This window comes from Nycticebus coucang, chromosome 24 (assembly GCF_027406575.1).
Source record: "Nycticebus coucang isolate mNycCou1 chromosome 24, mNycCou1.pri, whole genome shotgun sequence".
In the NCBI taxonomy this organism is placed as follows: domain Eukaryota; kingdom Metazoa; phylum Chordata; class Mammalia; order Primates; family Lorisidae; genus Nycticebus; species Nycticebus coucang.
In genome coordinates this window covers 12,143,540-12,165,887 of record NC_069803.1, presented here as the reverse complement: position 1 = coordinate 12,165,887, position 22,348 = coordinate 12,143,540, and the positions used below count along the sequence as shown (strand labels likewise).

The following is a 22,348-nucleotide window of genomic DNA, read 5'->3' as shown; positions in this document are numbered from 1 at the left end:
AGCCACAAGATAAAGCAGTGAGGACTATACAATGAAATGGTCTGTTGTGACACCAACTACGGTTTCTGAGAATTGCCTGTATCCCTACTGGTGCAGTTGACCCCTGTTCTCAGTGTAAAAATGTTACCATCTAGCTTACTGAGTAAAAAAGTACCATCTGCAATCTGGCCTATGTTTCTTTCCATGTAATATCTATTTCAAAGCATCACTGTAAAATATTGCTTTAATGGTACCTGACCACATTTGGCTTGCAGACAACCTCTTCCTGTCATTGTCAAGGCCCAGGCCTTTTCAGTCATGTTTTTCAGGATAGTTTCAGAACATAGTAGCAAAAGTTCAAACAATCGTGCCTTCTCAACCTTTTGCAAAATAAACCCTGCTTGACTCTGATTCCGTTGACATGTTAAAGATGGTGTTTATAGCTTCTTCAAAGGCCCTGTCATGACTTTATAGTCATCCTATACAAAGCAGATTCTCCTAGGGCATGGGGTGGCTGGCTAACACAAAAAGTATAAGTGTATATTAATGGAAAAGAAATTAATTTACCTGAGGGTGGATGGTCAAGTCAGATGGAGATCCAGATGTTTGCCTAGTTCTTCTACAAGAGATCTGCAGTTACCAGCAAGGCGGCCCCTAAGAGCTACTCAGCCTGTGTGAATGAACAGAAATAGGGCGAGAGGAGCAGGACACTTATTAACTTCCTGTGGAGAAAATGAAAACAGATGGTATAAAAGAATTCTCTGAAACTGCACTGCATCAGATTAGACAGCAGCTCAGGTATCTTGCTGCTTCTCCCGCGTGGTGATCTCAGATCTGAATGTGAATCTCTTCCTTCTTTCACAAATGACAGAAGCACCTCTCCAAAAAGGCAAAAGGAGAAGAAACCCTGTCAGTTCATGTTTGGAAGAGTAGCTCCAAAGCTGCTGAGCACTGGGCCACTGGGATTAGTGGTTGTTAATCACATGCCTGGCCGTAATTGATCCACTTATAAGAACTCATTTAATCTTTACAATGAGCCCTGTGAGATATGGATGGTTTTCTTTCCCAGTTTATAGTTGAGGAAACTGAGGTACAGAAAGAGCAGAGAACCTATCCAAGGTCAACAGTGGAGCAGTGTTTGAATTTAGACAGTCAGGCTCCAAAACTACACTCCTTTTTTTTTTTTTGCAGTTTTTGGCCGGGGCTGGGTTTGAACCCACCACCTCTGGCATATGGGGCTGGCGCCTTACTCCTTTAAGCCACAGGGCCACCCCAAAACTACACTCCTGATTCTCATAACTTAATCCTCTTATTTGTATGGGAGGTTCCCAAAATTGGTTGTGACCTTGAGTTGGGATGTCTCTATTTTATAATGGTTGGTTGCTGTAATAAACCACATCTGATTGTCTCCTGGAGAACTAGTTTTCTTGCTACATCTATAAATCAGTAGAAGAGGATTGATCAAGACTGACTTCTCTTAGGTCAGCGGTTCTCAACCTTCCTAATTGACGCGTTGTTACAAATTGAAAAAAGGGGTCGTTTGAGAACAGCTGTCCTAGGTGCTTTCCAAGTCTTTCTGAGTTCAGGGTGCAGAAATGAGGTTTTCTCTTATTGTAGGGGCAGAAAGGTTCTTACCCTTAATCAGTTTGTAGGTTTCATTGTAGGAGTTTTGCTTAGTGGTGGAAGGGAGTTTCAGTACCATGGTCCATTCACAAAAATAAAAGCAAAACCAAGGATATGTTATTTTAGGAAGTGGCCTAATCACTAGGAAATACTATTAAAAATTTTTAATACCAAGACCTAGGATGGTTAATGAGGGGTGATATTAGGCTTCTCTATCATAGCCGAGATGATCCTGTTACAACACTTAGCTTGTTACAGGTACTTTCTGAGGAGAAATTACATAGTCTTGAAAATAAGAATAAGCCTGTGGAAACTTCAAAGTGGATAAAATCTTATTTTGTTTTATGGAACATGTAGTTTAGAAAAAAAATTACGCAGATTTTTTTTTTTTTTTCATTCAAGAGGTAAAAAGGGTACAAGATGACCAGTAAACTAAGGCTTCCTGGAAACTATTAAATTAAGCAGTGGAGCAAGGAATTGTACCTGAACTCATAGTCTAGTGTTAGCCAGAATGGCCCCAAGGCCTCATTAAACAGAGAGCCCTTGGAAGGGGGTCTTTTTCTTGAAGTGTATTATTATAGCTATTTTACCAATGGAAAGGGACACATACTTTCAAATGACTCTGATTTAGGCAAGGAGGACAATGAGTATTAATGAGATTGTTCTAAGGTAAACCCAGAGCAAGCACTTGGAGGTAGTTGGATTAAGAAAAAGAACAAGATGTAATTGGTCTGATACATTTTCTCAATGGGCAATGACCCAACAGCACAAGCTGTTGTATTAACAGTCCTGATGTTTCTGCAAGCAATGCCCTTATTTAGGAAAAGTATGAAATACGGTTTACATCTGATGGATTCTTTCCCTCCCTTATTCATTCTCTGTTGGAACGCACATCTACCTAAGTTTCAGCTCAATGGAAACTGAATAACAACCTCTATTATTATCTGAGAACAATGTGGTCTTTGTAAAATAAAGAATCTCACATAACTGTAATGTCCTCATACACGCATACCCAATTGAGAATTAGAAAATTGATTTCTGTTACAGATTCTACCAATAGTGTACTGGGAATTTAAGGAGATTAATTTATTTTTCTGGATCTTAATTTTTCTACTTGTGTTGGGGGGGCTGTTGCCATTTTGGATAAAGAGACAGTTCTCCTATTATGTGGACCATACTGTTCCTTGTAGAACTTTACTGTCCTTGCCTCCTGCCCCCTGAATGCCAGTATGGCTCCCAGTCACATGATAGCCTCAGCATTTTCACGTATTTCCAGATATCCATAAGGAGTAGGGGCAAGGGGCAATGGAGAGTGCATAGTTAGGAACTACTAAGTTAATTCAATATAAAAAGTCATGTGGCTCAGTGAGTAGGGCGCTGGCCCCATATACCAAAGGTGGCGGGTTCAAACCCAGTCCTGGCCGAACTGCAACAAAAAAATAGCCAGGTATTGTGGCGGGTGCCTGTAGTCCCAGCTGCTCTGGAGGCTGAGGCAGGAGAATCGCATAAGCCCAGGAGCTGGAGGTTGCTGTGAGTCCTGTGATGTCATGGCACTCTACTGAGGGCGGTAAAGTGAGACTCTGTCTCTACAAAAAATAAAAATAAAAAGTCAGTACTAAAATTATGTGGATTGTGCTTTACGTAGCTAACACTACTCCTTAGGACCAAAGAACCTGACCCAGTTCTCTACTGAATTCCAGCTCTTGAGATTTTAAGTCATAGATAAAAATGTTTGGGTTCTATAAGTTTTCTCTTATGACATAATGATATGTTAATAAATGGTAGAAAATATCTACTCATTCACTTTTAACTTAACTGACACACTGTTTTCTCTGCATGTATCCTGTGCACTCCATTATAAGGGATTACCCAGATACGGATCTGTTTTTGACCTACTATCCAGCTGAATGTAACAATTGTGTTCACCTACTCCCAGGGAAACTTTTGCATATACCCGGCCTAGCATCTATTTCTAATCTGTCTGTTTTATGTTGCCTGTACAAGAGAAAGCTGAAAACAGTACTAAAAGCATACCTTGGTCCCTGTGAGACCTCCTAGTTTCTGATAGAAATGACAAGTCTGTCAGTAATTTTCAGAAAAGTTTGTTTCTAAATAGTTTGTTTTTTTTTTTTTTTACTTCTAAAAGGCAAAAAAGTTAGTTCTTCTGATTCATTTTCTTTTATGCTTTTAAAAGATTAGTGGTCTCTAGGATATTTCCTTTCCTGTGACCAAAATGTTCTTTGAAAATAGTAGAAAGATTTTATTCTTACCCTTCTTTACAAAATGTCTTAAAATATAATAGCATAGAGAAAAGCAAATCAAAAGCAATATCACAATGAGATATTACTTTACACCCTGGGTGGCTAAAATAAAACGGACAGACAATAACAAGTATCTGGCAAGTATAGAAAAAATTAGATTGCATACATTGGTAGAGAATTGAAATAGTATATCTGCTTTTAAAAAGTTGGGCAGTTCTTCAGAAAAGTTGTCACAGCTAACATGATACAGCACTTGTATCCTAGAGAATTGAAAACATGTTCACATAAAAACACAAGTTTCATTCCAGTCAAAAAGATGAAACAACCCAGTGTCCTTCAGCTGATGAAAGGATAAACAAAAAGTGGTATACCCATACAATGGAATATTATTCAGCAATAAAGAGTTACTGCTGCATGCTACATCATGCATGAACCACGCAAACATTGTTCTAGGTAAAAGAAGCCAATAACAAAAGGCCACATGTATGATTCCGTTTATATGAACTGTCCACAACACATAAGGAAATTAATAGAGACTGTAAGTAGTTTAATGGTTGGGTACGGGGCTTGGAGGAGAAGAGGGAGAAATGGGGAATGACTGCTAATGGATACAGAGAGTCTCTGTAAGGCGATGAAGAGATTCGAAAGACAAAGTGGTGAGGGTTGTATTTATGCTAAAAATCATTGACTTGTAAAAGAGTGAATGTTACAGTCTTTGAGTTATACCTCAAAGCTATTATTAAAAAAATCTAAAATAGGGCAGCATCTGCGGTTCAGTGGCTAGGGTGCCAGCCCCATATACCAAGTGTGGCGGGTTCAAACCCAGCCCCGGCCAAACTGCAACAGAAAAATGCTGGGTGGTGTGGTGGGCACCTGTAGTCCCAGCTCCTTGGGAGGCTGAGGCAGGAGAATCACCTAGGCCCAGGAGTTAGAGGTTGCTGTGAGCTGTGTGACGCCATGGCACTCTGCCAAGGGTGATAAAGTGAGACTCTGTCTCTACCAAAAAAAAACTAAAATAACGGCTTTTAAAATAAGAACAGTGAATTTCCAGTTACATCAGTATTAAGTAGTAGGTTAAATAGAAATTTAAGTTGTAAATAAAATAGACTTCAATATTTAGCAACTTAACAAGAAAGGACTCATGTATTTTTATGGTATTAAAAAGTAGTCTTGAGTACAGTAGAATAATGAAGCTGCCTCTGGCCTGTGAATACCTTGTCCCTGTCTTTCCCGTATACTGTTAGGACTAGAAATTTTTTCAGTGCAACATGTGCAAGAATAGGTAATAGGAATCATTCTATTAAATGATTTATTACCCTGTCCTGGGCAACTGTAGGGAAGGTAACTGCTATTGGAGCACTGAGTTTATTGTGGAAGAAGGCAAGATGTTGCTAAGAAATCCAACTAAGTAATGATCTCAGTGAATTCACATATAAATGCCTTGTGAACCCCCCACACCTCAGCAGAGCATATACAAGGTTGAGCAATTAAGTTTACGAACTCATCCTAGAAAAAAATGCTACATATCTCAGTGCTGAATACCACTATAGTCACCTTCGAAGTATTCCCTCGGGAAGCTGTGCACTGACACCAGTGCCTAGTTCACTCTTAAAGCAATTTTGAAACTTTTTTTATAATGGCCATTAAAGCTGTCATTATATGAGATCTGACAATTAAGTTCATAAACTCATCCTAGAAGAGTGCTTTGAAGTGCCTGGTAATTCTTGATAATTTGAAAGGAAATTACTTTGCTGCACCATCCCCCAGCCTCCACTATACCATCTGATGTCTTAGGCCTTGCAGGATGAGCACTGCTACCTCCACAAAGAGAAAGACAAAAAGCTATCATAATTTGGCTTCAGTCAATTGATAAGAAAGACCTGCGGTGGTTACCAGGTAGTTCAGCTACCACCTGATAGAACTCCAAATCTTAAAGGATCTAACAGCAGATTATGAAACTGCTCTGGGTATTTACTGGGGTCTGTACCTGGGAAAACCTAAAGAGGCATACCAGTGCTCCAACCCTCAGGATCTGGATTTTACAATCAGAAACCAAGATAAGGAGGGTGGTGTGGAAAAGGGAAATGGTAAAGCAAGATCCAGGTACTGAGGGATTGATGATAAATTTGACCTTGGCTTGAGAGTTTCATTGACCTCATCATAACGTCATAAAAGTTAGAAGATTTGTAAGGCCAGAGAGGAGCCCAGCAGATTGTCACAAAAGAAAAACGGATTTTTGTACAGTTAGATCTTAGTATACTGTGTGTAGTTCTGGTGACAATGATTTACATTCTCTATTAGAATGAGTTGTTAAAACCCTATAACTTAAGCAAAGATCATTTCTCCCCTTAAGCATAGACCCCTGACTGGGCTGGGGTTTCAAGATCCCCAAGCTCCTTCAAGCTGAAGAGGGTTTTCATTTGGAGTTAGATATTGGAAGAAGGGTCAGTCAAAATCTTACTGGAGTCAATTGGGGAACTCTTTTAACTTACTGGGTTGAATCTTACGAAACTGTTGCTACTTTATATTTTTATCCTACCAGGGAAAAGCAGTTTCATCTAGTTCAGTGCATATGCCTCAGATCCAGTGGTTCACTAGATCAGAAAAGGCTGTGTATGAAACTGAAGATTCTGAGAGAAAATTCTTAAGGAAGTGACTTGTGACTGTCTTCCAAAGGACAGCAGAGGTGATTGACAGTGCAATGAGTTGCAGAGGTAGTATCCTACTTGTACTTTCTTATAGTTTGTCCTGATGGAAGAGGATTCATAAAAAGAATTTGCCCATGTTGAAACATTACATATCATTTATTACAAAGGCTTTGTATGCCCAGGATTCATTAGGAAAGGCCAGGCATTGACCTACAGCTCTGGATTTGAACAGACATGACTCTCATAGCAATATTTTATTACATCGATTTTAGCTTCTTTAACCTCTTTATTTTAAAATTTTGCCATATTTCATTTAAAAATAAAAAATTTGGCTGGGCGCAGGGGCTCACACCTGTAATCCTAGCACTCTGAGAGGCCACGGCGGGTGGATTGTGTGACCTCACAGGTTCGAGACCAACCTCAGCCAAAGCAAGACCCCATCTCTAAAAATAGCTGGGCGTTGTGGGTGGGCATCTGTAGTCCCAGCTCCTTAAGGCAAGAGAATTACTTGAGCCCAAGAGTTTGAGGTTGGTATGAGCTATGATGCCATGGCATTCTACCAAGGGTGACAAAGTGAGATTCTGTCTCAAAAAAATAAATAGAAATTTAAAAAATTCAACAAATCGTGTTAGTAACTTTTGATCACTTAGAAGCTTCCCTCAAGAGGTTCAGTATCTCAGGAAGTCACAGCAGGTGACTTAAAAGTCTGTGTCTTGGCTCGATTCCCGTAGTTCAGTGGTTAGGGCACCAGCTACATACACTGGGATTGGCAGGTTGAAACCCAGCCCGGGCCTGTTAAACAACAATGACAAGTACAACAACAAGAATAACAAAATAGCTGGGCATTGTGGTGGGCGCCTGTAGTCCCAGCTACTTTGGAGGCTGAGGCAAGAGGATCACTTAAGCCCGAGAGCTGGAGGTTGCTGTGAGCTGTGATGCTATGGCACTCTACCGAGGACGACATAGTGAAACTCTTGTCTCAAAAAAACAAGTCTGTGTCTTTAGCTTTTTAGTCAATATTCGTAAGACTTATTTATGAATGGTAAATAGAAATGGAGTGGTGAGTCAACTTTTAATGGTAAAGCAGTTTTACTTGCTTTGACAAGGATGGAGAGACTCCAGATTAAATACAAAAAGCAATAAATGAATGTATTTCAAATGGATAACACAGCCACATTGAAGATAAGAGGAGTGGGGAAAATAACCCAATTAATTATTGAATGTGCATATTGGTTATACATCTTAAATCCCGAGTCATCAGTAGGTTTGGTTTTTATAATGGTATTAGTTAGCAATTCTGAAACTACTTACTGCACGTTCTTACACTGAGCAAACAGATAAAAAGTTAGAATGGGTAAAAAGAGCCAGGATTCTCACCATTACAGGAAGGTATTACGAATATGCAAAGGAGGCTAGAATTAACCCAGTGGTAGATTGGAATTGGAGATAGCAGTATGAATTTTAATATATCCACATATATTTGTAATATATCTAAATGATGTAGAAAAACATAAATGTGAGAGTACATGTGTACACAATTCTGGGGGGATTTGAATGCAAAAAATAATAGTAATAATCCATAGAATATAAATGTGTAATTCAGTTCTGATGTAAATGAATAATTAACAAACTACAGAAGGAAAAGCTTTTTTCCCATAGAGTAGAAAACCCATATATAGTATATAAAAGGAATGATTAATGAGATTACCAAGATACCATCTGGCAACCATGATAGTAATGATTTCTTAAGGTAAGAATCATTAAATTGGTGTTAAAACTAGTAGATTTGAAAATACCTTTCTACAAGACACTTACCCTGTTTTCCCGAAAATAAGACAGTGTCTTATATTAAGGTGTGCTCCCAAAGATGTGCTAGGTCTGATTTTCAGGGGATGTCTTATCTTTCCTGTGAGTAGGTCTTATTTTCGAAGGATGTCTTATTTTTGGGGAACAGGGTACTAGTTAAAAAGTATAAACATAGTAACCTATGGTAGAGAAATTTGATTAAGTGATCAGAGTGAGTATCACTATAACAGGACAAAAAGGACGTGTGCCTCCTGATGTGATGAACTGTGCAGGACACTCATCTCATCTCTGATATTCCTGCCTAAAATGTATAATTTGAATCTAAACCAAAAAAAGTAGATAAACCCAAGTTGAGGACCATTCTAAAAAATAGTCAGTGCTCCCTGAAAATGGCAAGGTTGCAGAAAATAAAGAATGAAGAATTCTTTTAGATTAAAGGAGACTCAAAGAGGTAACAACTAAATGCTATGTATGATTCTGGATTCGATCCTCAATTGGGAAAACAAGAGATGTCTTTGTTTTTAAGAAATCAAACTAAGGTAAAATGTAAAGGGACATTCATGCTTGCACCTTTTAATCAGTACAGGGTAAAAATGGTGTGTATGGGTGTGTGTATAAGGGGAGGGAGGGAGAGAATGCAGATGTAGTAAAATGCTAACATCTGGTAAATCTGGACGAGGAGTATGCAGGAATCTTTGTACTACATGTGCAGTTTGTCTATAAAGACTTGAGGCCAGGAGTTTGAAATCAACCTGGGCAGTGTAGTGACGCTGTCTCTACACAAAATTAAGAAGTAACCAAGCCTGGTGAAGCATACGTGTAATTCAAGCTGTTAACGGAGGCTGAGGCAAGCGGATCCCTTGAGCTCAGGAGTTGGAGCCTGCAGTAAGCTGTGATTGTGTTACTAATTTCCAGCCTGAGTGGACCCTGTCTCAAAGTAAGCAGAAAACACCAATACAGCTGGTTGAGAGCTGTGTGGCAGGATATCTACTTGGCTCTACTCTGCTTCTTCTAGCCCTCCTTAGGAACATTCTTATTCTACCTCGTTCCCTCATTATTTTGTTAACTCTATTGGATTTCATAAATTACATGTTTGTAAAACTTTCAAATAATACAAAAATCTGCCCCCACCTCCCGCTGTTAAGTGCTATTAACAGGTTGGTTGTCTCATGAGCATTTGTGGACCGGTAACTGACATGCACACATACATATCCAGATACTTCTCTCCCCTCTAGGTCCACGCTACTAAACACTGTTGAGCATCTTTTTTTTTTTTTTTTAACCTAATGTAGACATGGATATCTTTCTCTATATATGTATAGCTCTGCCTCATTCTTCACAGTTTTTTCTTTACATGGATGATTCCATTGTCCCTAAAATTCATTCTCCAAGACTGATAAACTGGCATTAATGGTAGAACAATTTGTAAGGACATTGGGATAGCTGTTAAGTGACAGCATTATTCTGGTTGTGTTTTTTTCCTTTTCTTTTTCTTTTTTTGTTTAACCAAATAAGTGAAGACTTTGTCAGGCATCAGGGTGCTCTGAGAACTCTGTGACAGGAGTTCGGAGACCTTTTCTCTAGTGAGAGGCTTTTAAGGTGACTCATTTCTAGCTACTTCCATTTTCTCTGTCTGACTCAAAGGTGAAATCCCCAGAAGAGAAAACGTGTTTGGTCACTTTGAGCAGCATCTGTTCCTCAAATAGTCAGCTGTGGTCAGAGGAACAAGGACACAGAAAGAACTCTGTGCAGACGTTGGCCCCTGGGTGGTCTTCCCAAAGAACGACGCCTTACCCTGTCTTTTCTCTTCCCAGTTCTAATTGTTTCATGTCTGGTCTATTCCAGTCTCTTCATTAAGTCCATCTTAGCTACCTCTGTGATTCTCAAAAGTAGTCCCTACTCTGGCAGCATAACCTGGGAACTTGTTAACAAATGCAAATTATTAAGTCCCATCCTAGACTCACTGAATCAAACACTAGATGTGGGCCCAGACTCAGTTTAGAGCAAGTCCTCTGGTTACTTTTGATACACACTAACATTTTAGAATCACAGCTCTACAGCATAAATCTGATCATATTATTCCCCCCATTTTATTTCATTTATTTCGTTTTTATCTTTTTGAGATAGTATCTTACCCTGTTGCCCTGGGTAGAGTGCTGTGGCGTCATGGCTCACAGCAACCTCAGTATCTTGGGTTCAAGCGATTCTCTTGCCTCACCCTCCCAAGTAGCTGGGATTACAGGTACCCACCATGATGCTCAGCTAGTTCTTCTATTATTTTGGAGAGACGGGGTCTCACTTTTGCTCAGGCTAGTCTCAAAACTCCTGAGCTCAGGCATTCCACCCACCTCGGCCTCTTAGAGTACTAGGATTGAGCATGAGCCACCTCAACCAGCTTATTCCCCCCATTTTATAAACTTAATGGCTCAGCCATGCACACACTTCAGAGTCCTCACTCATGGCATAAAAGGTCTTTTGTGATCTCACCTCAGCTGCTTGTACAGCTATCCCCATCATACACACACCCTTTGTGCATCCTGTCACAGAAATTTGCTGATCCCTTTCCTGGACTGCCACCTTGTGAACTGCTTTTCCATCACTTCCTTTGTGATGCCTTCCTCCCTCAGCCCCCTATACACCTTCTACTTTACCTGAAACTGCCTCGGACTCTTAAGTAGACTGGACTAACCTTGGACTCTTAAGTAGACTGGACTAACATGGGTACATTATTTGTTGACAGTGTCTTTTTAGCTTCCAGAATTCCCCCTGGGTAGAAAATTCATCCTCTAGATTGGGTGTCCAACCTGTAGGCTGATTTTGTGAAGACTTTTTTGTTTTTCTGTTGTGTCAGGTAGCACAGAAAGTAAGCAGAGACTTGTTTTTTTTCCCCTTGCCAGAACGCCTGGCTATTTTTTTGTTTTGTTGCGGTTTGGCTGGATTTGAACCTGCCACCCTCGGTATATGGGGCTGGCGCCCTACCCACTGAGCCACAGGAAAGGGTTGGTTTTCTAAAAGGTACAGATTTCTCCTTCCAGTTGGCAGTACCTTGTCCTGACAATATTTAACAGGAAGTTACTGTAGCCAGAGAAGAATCTTATTAGACGTTAATTAAAAGCACAAGGAATTTTGTTTCCTATCTCCTTCCTGTCTTCCTCTTTTTCATCTTTCTCCTCTCTTTTTCATTTTCCTCTTCACTTCCCTGTTCTCTTTCCCCTGCCCCCATTTCTCCTCTGCCTACTCATCCTTTAACATTTAACCGTTTTTGGCTTGGCTAATCCCTATGGATAGAAACCTAGCTGAGCAGGATATTGATTACCAAATATGGCATTGCTGCTAAAGATGTTGGAGGAATGTGGCTTGAATTCTGAGTCTCTGGCCTCTAAATAAGCTGCCAAACAAATTAGGTCATTTTAACTTCTAAGCTTTTTTTTTTTCCTTTTTTTTTTTTTTTAAATAAGGATGCTGGAACTTTGATTTGGAGCATGATGTTGACGTTATTTTAGCTCAAATGGGAGGAGGGCTGAGGAGAAGAGGACAGAGTGGGGGAGACTCAGTTCAGCATGTTTTAGGACTTGAACCACCAGCCCAGGTTGTATAAGAGTCAGGTATGTTGTGTGGAGCCTTGTGATTCTGGAACACCAATGTGAGAGCTGAGGCATAGAGTTCAGATGTGTAGTCTCATCATCTGAATGTAGAAGCTCCAGGGGGGCTACTGGTAATTCCAGGATACATTACCTACAGTGGCCTGGGCCATGGTACTCAAATTGTGAGCTCGGATTTAGCAAAGTTGCTTCTTCACAGAAAAGTTAGTCAAGTTTAAGTGCCAGCAATGCCATTATGTGTGTGGTACAAGCCCTTCCACAGCGTACCTTTAAGTGACAGCCAGGGACTGTGATTGTATTCCAGCAAAAACCACAGCTCTTCCAGTCCGTATTTGGAAATATTTATTCTTTTAGCTTTGTTAGGGTAAAATGTTAAGTAGAAAATGCTGCTTGTGAATGGAGCTTTGTTTTTTCCTTATGTATGTTTTTGGCAAGACAATATTTAGGTTTTCCAACACACACATACACACATGACCAGTTAAAATCATGTTTTACAAAACTGACATCCTTTTCACTTTTGTGTTGGTTAGGTCTATGAGAGGAATCTTCCCCCTGCCTTGTTTGCTACTATCAATTGGTTTCCAGTCTCAGAGAATGAATAAATTAGGCTCACAAATTCCACCCACTCCCAGACTTCTCTGGGTCAGGGGTCTGTGGATTTTATTGTCCCTCCTTAAGGCCATCCAGTCACTGGCTTTTCTTTGCATCCTTGAAGCTGAACCATGTTGAAGTTCAGCTTCATTTTATCCTGATCTACAGAGCAAGAGTTTCTTTTTGTGGAAATTGCTCTTATGTTTCTTCAAGCTAATTAAGAAGAAAAGAGGGCGCTGGTGTCCTCACACATGCAATGTGGACATTCAGAATACACCATACAGACAAACATGGGACCTGAGTCTTTTTTTGGATGCACATTCATGCACTATTATGGGATTTTTAAATTTTATTTATTTATCGAGACAAGTTCTTGCTGTGTTGCCCAGGCTGGTCTCAAATTCCTGGGCTCTAGCCTCAGCTTTCAGAGTATTTTTGAGTAGCTGGGAGTACAGGTGTGCCACTGTGCCAGGCTTGGAATGTTTTTTTGACACTATTGTACTAGTAAGGAAGGCATTCTTGGAAAGGAAGCTTCCAAAAATAGACTGTCTTGTCTTTCCCTAATCTTACGTTTCATGGTGTTTGCGATTTGTTTTATTGGATGTGGTTTGTTTTAGATAAAATGTAAAAATAAGGTCAAAGGTGACGGAAATTATGATTGCTTTGGCTGATATCCTTTACCTTTCCATGTGACTAGTAAGCCAACTATAATCAAAATCAGGACTACATCAAGACATTTAGGTTTTATATACATTTATAAACTAACTGGAATCCAATGATAACTGGTTAGATATTGAAATCTTAAAGTAGTTTAATTCCTGTCTTCTGATTAACGTGGAGTACCTGTATTAATTTTATAAAGCTCTGCAGTTAGAAAGGGACCAAAATCCTTTTCTCCATTGAAGTACTCTGTTCTGGAAGGAGAAAACAAGTAAAAGCATCATCAGAGTAAGAGTCCAGGCTTCTTGAGATGTTACTAGGTGTCATACTTCAGTATTGCCTGGGTCTTCACATTAATTCTTCCATTCTCACTGATAACCATTAATCCTAGTTTTTACGTATGCTAGGAATTTGCTGGTGCAAATTTTAAAACTTTAGCTGGAAAAGTTTTTGTGCAATAAGAGGGACGGTTGAAAAGTCATGTAACTAAACTTCTAAATTAAGTAAACTAAATCCGCCTGACTTCCTTGACATGTTATATTATGGGTTTTCGTATATTCTGTATAAGTGGTGAGAATGAGAGCTTTTGTTGACCTTTTTTCCCCTGATAGGCTAGTTTAGTGGTGTGTTTATTTTGTTACCATTCCGGTTTGACTCTAAGGAAATGAAAACATCTTCCATTTGTTCTTTATTTCCAAAGGGCATCCGCTTCGATCCTGAAATTCCGCAAACACTACGACTAGAGTTTGCTAAGGCAAACACGAAGATGGCCAAGAACAAACTAGTAGGGACTCCAAACCCCAGCACTCCTCTGCCCAACACAGTACCTCAGTTCATTGCCAGAGAGCCATGTAAGTTGATCTACTTTTCATTTGGGGTAGCAAACAGACCAGGAATTGTTCCTGTACTGCATATGAGATTATACCGTGGGACATAGACCTGGTTGAGTCTTATTTTCCATTTCTATGAAGAAGTTGTGTATTCTTGCTGTATGAACTCCAAAATTCGTGATTTGCTGTCCCAAACGATAGTTCAGCTTGAGCCAGTATGTCCAACCTTTTGGCTTCTCTGTGCCATATTGAAGAAAAACGTATTGTTTTGGGCTACATATTAACTGTACCAACACTAATGAAAACTGGTAGCAAATAAAATGTTCCACACATAATTTCTGTGATACCTGCTACCACAAATAAGCAAAAGAGTCCTCATAGAATCACTGTGTGGCCCATGGGCCATGCATTGAACAACACTGCAACCTCTTAAGTTTTATTTGATGTGCTATAGATTTCCTTGATATAATATTGACTGTTGTGTACCCCTACATGCCTTGGGGTATAAACCCTTCTTTTTTCTCCTGTTCTTGGGCAAAAGAGCTGGTTGTTAGCATTCACTTTACTCCATTTGTTGAAGTACATTAGTTCTGTGACTTGGGAAAAATGGCATATTGAAGGTGAAAGAAGCAGGGCGGCGCCTGTAGCTCAGTGGGCAAAGTTGCCAGCCATATATACCTAGGGTGGCAGGTTCGAACCTGGCCCGGGTCTGCTGAGCAACTGCAACCAAAAAAAAAGTAGCCAGGCGCCTGTAGTCCCAGCTGTTTGGGAAGCTGAGGCAGGAGAATCGCTTAAGCCCAAGAGTTTGGAGGTTGCTGTACCGATAGCTTGAGACTCTGTCTCCAAAAGTAAATAAATAAAATAAAGTGAAAGAAGCCGTCTTAGAAAAGTTGCTTGTATTTTTGAGAACAGTTTTAACTCTAAGGAAGAGGTAAACACATACAAAGAATTTATATATTGGGACAGTCAGTGAAAAACTAACAACAGTGAAGCTGTAAGGAATTTGGGGTCTTGCTGTTTTAAATTAATGGGGTAAAGATAATGACTAATTGGCATAACAAATCTTTTACCCAACATTAATGAGCTTATTCTGTTTTATGTCCAGACTACAATTTCTGCCTTTCATTGATTAACTTTAAAAGGTTGTCTTCATTTTCTTTCTCAAGCTCAGTCAGTGGCAGAAGTGAGGCATGAGACAGGCCTTAACTTTTCCTTTCATTGCAGAGCCATGTGTGATTTAATATGGCAGGGCATTCAAGGAAGCCCAAGTGGCTTGCAGTTATTTGGAATACTTCTGTACTATCGTTTTTGATCTTCTTTTTAAACCACATAATTGTCATGTTTTTCCTGTTTTCCCTGACAATACATTTCAACTCTTCTTCTTTAAATTGAAGGACATGTGGTCTCCTTGTTACCCAAGGTCATGTGTGTGTCAGATTCAATCGCATATTGTGGAAGTTAAATAGTTCTTCTGTGGCTTGGTCCCTCTGGAGAAAGCTGGTGCTTGTCAGTGGAAACTAATAGATGAGAGTTTCTCCCTAGCATATTCTAAATTAAATTTCTAAAAAGCCATAAAGTCATAATAGAAAATAATTATTTTGATCTTCCCTGTTCTAGGGAAACTTGAATCATTTGTTTGGGAAGGGAATCTAAACAGAAGTTTTGGCTTATAGTGCAGTTGTAATACAGGAGTTTATAGGGATGTACCTTACATCATCCTTACACTGTCTAGCTTAGTGCTTTGTATATATTTTAATAAACATTATAGTGAGTGGATAAATTTATATTTCAGCTTGCTCTTTGTGCAATTATAGAAGCATTTGTATCCTTCTTTATGTCTCTCTGAAATTTCTTCTCTCTCAGTAAAGGCATCAGAGAAGAGTACTTTTAGGATGCCTGATTTTAGGAAGGTAAGTCTGCTTTTTTTAGTGAATTTGCCACCCTCAAGTCTCAGAGTCCTTTGAAATGATTAATTCAGACAGGAAGTATAATGCCTGTGATACTTAACTTTATCCTTTCAGTTCCTTGCCAGATGCTTTGCTTTTTTTGACCACAAAACCTTTTCTGAATCTATTACAACAGCTCTTTGAAATAGGTGGCCACGGAGGTGATGCATACACCCTGTGATGTACAAAAACAACAGAGGTGAGCAAACTTGGCGTTCACAAGTCCCTGCATATTTATAGGAGAGTATAGAAGTAGAGCTTAGGGCTCTTATCTGGCCAGTTTTGCTCATCTCCCTTCCTTGCGTACAGAACAGCTCAGAAGTGGCCAGATAGTTTCCATGGCAGAGTCAAAACTTGCCAGGCTGCTCACAGCAAAACAAACTTGAAACAAACAAAAAAGATATAAAAATCGGCTGGCATTCTTCTTTCTTCCTTTGCAACTCTGCACCATTCTTGTGCTCCTTTTTCTCTTACCCCACCCCACTCCCTGCTCTCTTCTAAACTTATACTTTTATATTCTAAAAACAATAAAAAATAAAAATCTGCCAAGCATGGTGGCTTGCGCCTGTAATCTCAGCGTTTTGGGAGGTTTAAGGCAAAAGGATTGCTTGAAGCCAAGAGTTAAGACAAACCTAGGCACCTTGGTGACACTGCATCTCTATAATAAAAACAAAATTAGTCAAAATATGGTGGAATGGGTCTGGAGTCCCAGCTACTTGGACTCTGAGACAAGAGGATTGCTTAAGCCCCGGAGTTCTAGGTGACAGTGAGCTATGAGAATAATTTGTTCATGACACTGCACTTCAAATCCAAGCAGCCAGCAATATATTCTTGAGAAAGTAATAGCATGATTTCTTTTAATAGAGCTCTTTTTTATGATACAAGGGCCCTAATGAGACCAACTCCACTATGACTCAGGTCACCTTTATCATCTATTATCATTCCCTCTGAGAACTTCCTTCACATACACAGAATCAATGCTTTCCTCGTAACACTGCAGACTGTGAATACCATGGTGGGTCTACACTGGTAAATCCAGTTGCATAGTACCCATAATTGGTACTTAAGATCGTCAATTTAACCACCTGGAAAGCGTGGACTATAATGGAGACATAGAATCTGGGGATTGGAAAGGCTCTGGGGGCTTCTCTATTGTAGGCCACGGCGGTGGGGGGGTATTAATATTGTTTTTATTCATGTTTTTATATGGTAGTGACTGAAAAGCACTGCTATCGCTAGAGAAAAGACTATTCTGTGATTTTATTTATATTTACTTGAACTCTCTAAACTTGATTGCTGCCTGAAAAAAGCTGTGAGTCCAAGGAGTTATCAGAAAAAACTTGGCTCTGCATAAAGGTCACAAAAGAGATTGTGCACCTTAGTCTAGATTGCCCCCAAACCAGACTGCATATTTCCTTTAGCATCTACTCTGTGCCAGAAAGAATGAGAAAACCAGAGATTGTGGCTTGCCACGGAAGGTGTGGCCACTGTGGAGAACAGAGCTTCAGACTGAAGATGTCAACAAGAGTTCTTGTTCTGCTGACTATTGTCAAGCATTGTGGCCTTTGCAGAAAAAAACTTTTTAACTTTGCTTTGTTCCTGTTCCCTCAATTATAATATGACAATAATACTTTCTAAACGTGATTTGTTATGAGAGCTAAGTAACTATCAAAGGATTGTGATGTGGATTAAATACACCCAGTATATGCAAAGTACTAGGCTAGTGTGAAGTAGAATCTTGATTTCTTTAACAAAACCATTGGGTTGTCTTTCTTTCCTAATAACAGGTACTTAAAGCAGGTACTGATCTTCTGAGGTGTCATCACTATGGGAGTATAGCCAGTTGTCTTTGCAAGTTAGGAGAAAAGATGAATTAAATTCACTTACAATCTCAAGGAAGTAATAGTGTATCTTTCTAACTAAATTTTATTTATTTATTTAATGTTTTGAGTCTCACTTTGTCACCCTTGGTGGAGTGCCATGGTGTTATAGCTTACAGCAACCCCAAACTCTTGACCTCAAGCAGTCCTCTTGCCTTGGTTTTAAATTTTTAGTGTGTGTGTGGGGGGGTGTCTCTTCTGTTCAGGCTGGTCTCAAACTCATGAGTTCTAGTGACCCACCCACCTTGGCCTCCTAGAGTGCTAGGATTACAGGCGTGAGCCACTATGCCTAAATTTTTATTAATAGGATCATTAATTTGAGTTTTTCTTTCTTTCTTGCATTTAATAACATTTGAGAAGTATGAGAAAGCAGAAAGTCATAGATTTAGAAAAAATACAAATTATGTAAAATTGTCCTAGATTATGGCAATAGATTCTGCAGGAAAGTGAATTCTTAGCATAAGGTCTCTGCTTTAGAGAAGGAAAAGGGGCAGGCCAGGTGCAGTGCAGTGGCAGCACACCTGTAATCCTCTGGGAGGCCGAGGTGGGTGGATTACTTGAGCTCAGGAATTCCAGACCAGCCTGAGTAAGAGCATTGTGGAAGGTACCTATAGTCCCCCACCACTTGGGAGGGTGAGTCAGGAGGATTGCTTAAGCCCAAGAGTTTGAGTTTGCTGTGAGCTATGATGTTACAGCACTCTACTGAGGTCACAGAGAGGCTCTGTCTCAAAAAAAAGAAAAGAAAAGGAGAGGGGGGCGGTGCCTGTGGCTCAAAGGGGTAGAGCGCCAGCCCCATATGCCAGAGGTGGCGGGTTCAAACCCAGCCCTGGCCAAAAAAAATGCCAAATTAAAAAAAAAAAAGGAGAGGGAAGGAAAAAGGGCAAGTCATTATCTCTGATTTTTGTTTGTCACATCTATGAAATGATGATGCTGTGTGCCATACACTCTGCTGTATATTTTGCATGAATTCTTTAATTTGATCTTCAGTAGCACTGTTTTACATTTGGAAAATCTGAGGCCTACAAAATCTAATAACTTTCTTGAGGTGACACAGCCACTAAATATGAACTGAATTATGCCGCCCCCACCCCCACCCCAACCAGTGCGTATGTTGAAGTCTTAAGCCCTGGTCCCTCAAAAGGCAACCATATTTGGAGATAATGGTTTCGGTATTTGTTTGTTTGGCAGTTTTTGTCCAGGGCTGGGTTTGAACCCGCCACTTCCGGCATATGGGGCCGGTGCCCTACCCCCTTGAGCCACAGGTGCCGCCCTGGAGATGATGTTTTTTTTTTTTTTTGTTTTTTTTTTTTGTAGAGACAGAGTCTCACTTTATGGCCCTGGGTAGAGTGCCATGGCCTCACACAGCTCACAGCAACCTCCAACTCCTGGGCTTAAGCGATTCTCTTGCCTCAGCCTCCCGAGTAGCTGGGACTACAGGCGCCCGCCACAACGCCCGGCTATTTTTTGGTTGCAATTTGGCCGGGGCCGGGTTTGAACCCACCACCCTCGGTATATGGGGCCGGCGCCCTACCGACTGAGCCACAGGCGCCGCCCGGAGATGATGTTTTTAAAGAGAATATTAAGTTCAACGAGGCCCTTAGGATAGGGCCCTAATCCAATATGACTGTGACCCTTATGAAAGAAAAAAGAGACACCAGTACACAGATAAAGACTGTGTGAGGACATAGAAGAAGGGATCCATTTGCAAACCCAGGAGAGAGTTCTCAGGAGAAACCAACTTTCTGACACCTTGATCTTGGACTTCCAGTCTGTTGGACTGTGAGGGAATACATTTCTGTTGTTTAAGTACCCAGTCTGTAGTTTTTGTTATGGCAACTCTAGCAAACTATTATCAAGTGCCTGGATTTAAATTCTGATTTGTCATTTACTAGTTGTGTAACTTTGGTTTTGGTACTTTTTTTTTTTTTTCATTATTTTAAAGAGACAATCTCACTTTGCACCCTCGGTAGAGTGCTGTGCCATCAGTAGCTCACAGCAACTTCCAGCTCTTGGGCTTAGGTGATTCTCTTGCCCCAGCCTCCTGAGTAGCTGGGACTATAGGCACCTGCCACAACGCCCAGCTATTTTTTGTTGCAGTTTGGCCGGGGCCGGGTTGGAACCCACCACCCGTGGTATATGGGGCCAGCAGTGGTTTTGGTACTTCTCTATGTCTCAGCTTGCTTTCTTTTTTTTTGGAGACAGAGTCTTAAGCTGTCGCCCTGGGTAGAGTGCTGTGGCATCACAGCTCACAACAACTCTTGGGCTCAAGTGATTCTCTTGCCTCAGCCTCCCAAGTGGCTGGGACTACAGGCGCCTGCCACAATGCCTGGTGATTTTTTTTGTTTCAGTTATGTTGTTTTAGCAGGCCTGGACCAGGTTCAGACCCACCAGCCTCGGTGTGTGTGTCCAGCGCCCTACCCACTGAGCTACAGGTGCCGCCAGTCTCAGCTTTCTTAGCTACAAAATGTTGGTCATAATTATACCAATCCATCACATTATGAGATTTAGATTTATTGATATGTTAAAATTTAGGAAAGGGCTACATATATTCAGTACCGAGTGATTGTTAATATTCTGGGTGGCCATAAGGTTCGTGTGCAGTTTTAAATTGCACACTATTTTAACTTGCATACTCTTCATGGCCACCCTATATGTGTATAAATCTATATGTTTATGTGCCTTTTGTTCCACACAATTATGAGACTTGCGGTTTTTCTGTACATAGTATAGCCTGTATTTAATACCTGGAAATACAAATGGGATTTTGTTTTCAATGCCACAGGATTTTTTTTTTAATGCTTTTCATTTGATCATAATTGCTCTATTCTCAGCAAATATGTAGAGAGGGGTATACTTCCGGGCACTTTTAAAATGTACAGGGTTATTGAGGTGTGATTGAGATACGATCAAAAGTACATGTTTAGGGTGCCTGATTTGGTGAAGTTGTCATAATACATATGGCATTTAATTGAGTAAATGTTCTTGATGAGTTTATCTGTTGGCAATATACCTTATTCTAATAGTGCCCTTAAAGGTAGAGGCAGCCAACACTTAATAGAGCTTTAACTCAAATTAGATGGGTCCTCTCCTTTGAATTCATTTGTTCCAAAGCAAATATCAAAAGGCTTCTGAACTTTGCAGTAATCCAGATTTATGTATTCTAACCCCAGGGAATCTGATACATTGGGTTTGGGCTAGGACTTAGGCTCTCTGAGTGAATTCTGATGCAATGTTAAGTTTGAGAATCATCAGTAAACCAAGGAATTATAGGCTCAGTGCCTATAGCTCAGCAGCTATGGTGCCAGCCACATACACTGGAGTTGGCGGGTTCAAATCCAGCCTGGGCCTGTCAAACAACAATGACCACTACAACCAAAAAATAGCCAGGCATTGTGGTGGGCGCCTGTAGTCCCACCTATTTGGGAAACTTGAGGCAAGAGAATCGCTTAAGCCCAAGAGTTTGAGGTTGTGAGCTGTGATGTCACGGCACTCTACCCAGGGCAACAGCTTAAAACTCTCAAAAAAAAAATAAAATAAAATAAACCAAGGAATTATAAAGTTAAATTCTCCTTCCTATAGCTGGGTGTTGTGGCGGGCACCTGTAGTCCCAGCTACTTGGGAGGCTAAAGCAAGAGAATCACTTAAGCCCAAGAGTCTAGAGGTTGCTGTGAGCTGTGACACTACAGCACTCTAAGTGAGACTCTGTTTAAAAAAAAAAAAAATTGTTCTTCTTACTCAACATACTCTTCTTTTTGTCTTTGCACCTTTCTTCCCTCCTCGCTCCCATACAAAAAGCATGTTCTGTTAAATTGGTATTCTTCAATAACATGGTGAGCACATAACCCTTGGGTGAATAATCACCAAACTTCCTTGATTGCCTGCCATGCCCCTGGAATTTCCCAATATCTAAAACTGACCAGGGCTTACTGAAAGTGAGTTTTCTGTCTCATGTGAAGGAATTAGGAAAGGTTTAGGAAAGGCTGTATCAAGCAACAGGTCCCAGAGAGAATACTCAGCAAATATGGAACACTTTTTTTTTTTTGGTAGAGTCTCAAGTTATCTTCCTGGGTAGAGTGCCATGGCGTCACAGCTCACAGCAACCTCCAACTCTTGGGCTTGAGCGATTCTCTTGTCTTAGTCTCCCAAGTAGCTAGGGCTATAGGCAGCTGTCGCTAACGCCCGACTGTTTTTAGAGACGGGGGTCTCACTCTAGCTCAGGCTGGTCTTGAACCTGTGAGCTCAGGCAATCCACCAGCTTCAGCCTCCCAGAGTGTTAGGATTACAGGCGTGAGCCACCCACCTCGCCCTTAAGACTTTTTTAAGAGAAAGTGTCTTAGATATTTATATTTACATATGTTATAAACGAAAGGCCCTGGGAACACAAGAAAAATGAATTTATAGGGCCAGGTGCAGTGGCTTATTGCCTGAGCTCACAGGTTCAAGACCAGCCTGAGCCAGAGTGAGACTCATCTCTAAAAATAGCTGGGTGTTGTGGCGGGCCACTGTAGTTCCAGCTACTCTG

The 22,348-nt window shown here is 40.5% G+C and overlaps 1 protein-coding gene across 8 annotated transcripts in view; it reads left to right on the top strand.

The window, feature by feature from the left end:
* The window catches only part of RBPMS (RNA binding protein, mRNA processing factor), a 190,141-nt gene that overhangs the window by 106,744 nt on the left and 61,049 nt on the right, over window positions 1-22,348 (top strand). For all 8 annotated transcript variants that reach the window (XR_008377413.1, XR_008377416.1, XR_008377417.1 and 5 more), the window contains exon 5: window positions 13,871-14,021. Coding sequence is in view for 3 of the 8 variants with exons in the window: in XM_053578763.1 (XP_053434738.1) it covers window positions 13,871-14,021 (151 nt within the window). In the remaining 5 variants the exon portion in view is untranslated. The remainder of the gene's footprint in view (window positions 1-13,870; window positions 14,022-22,348) is intronic.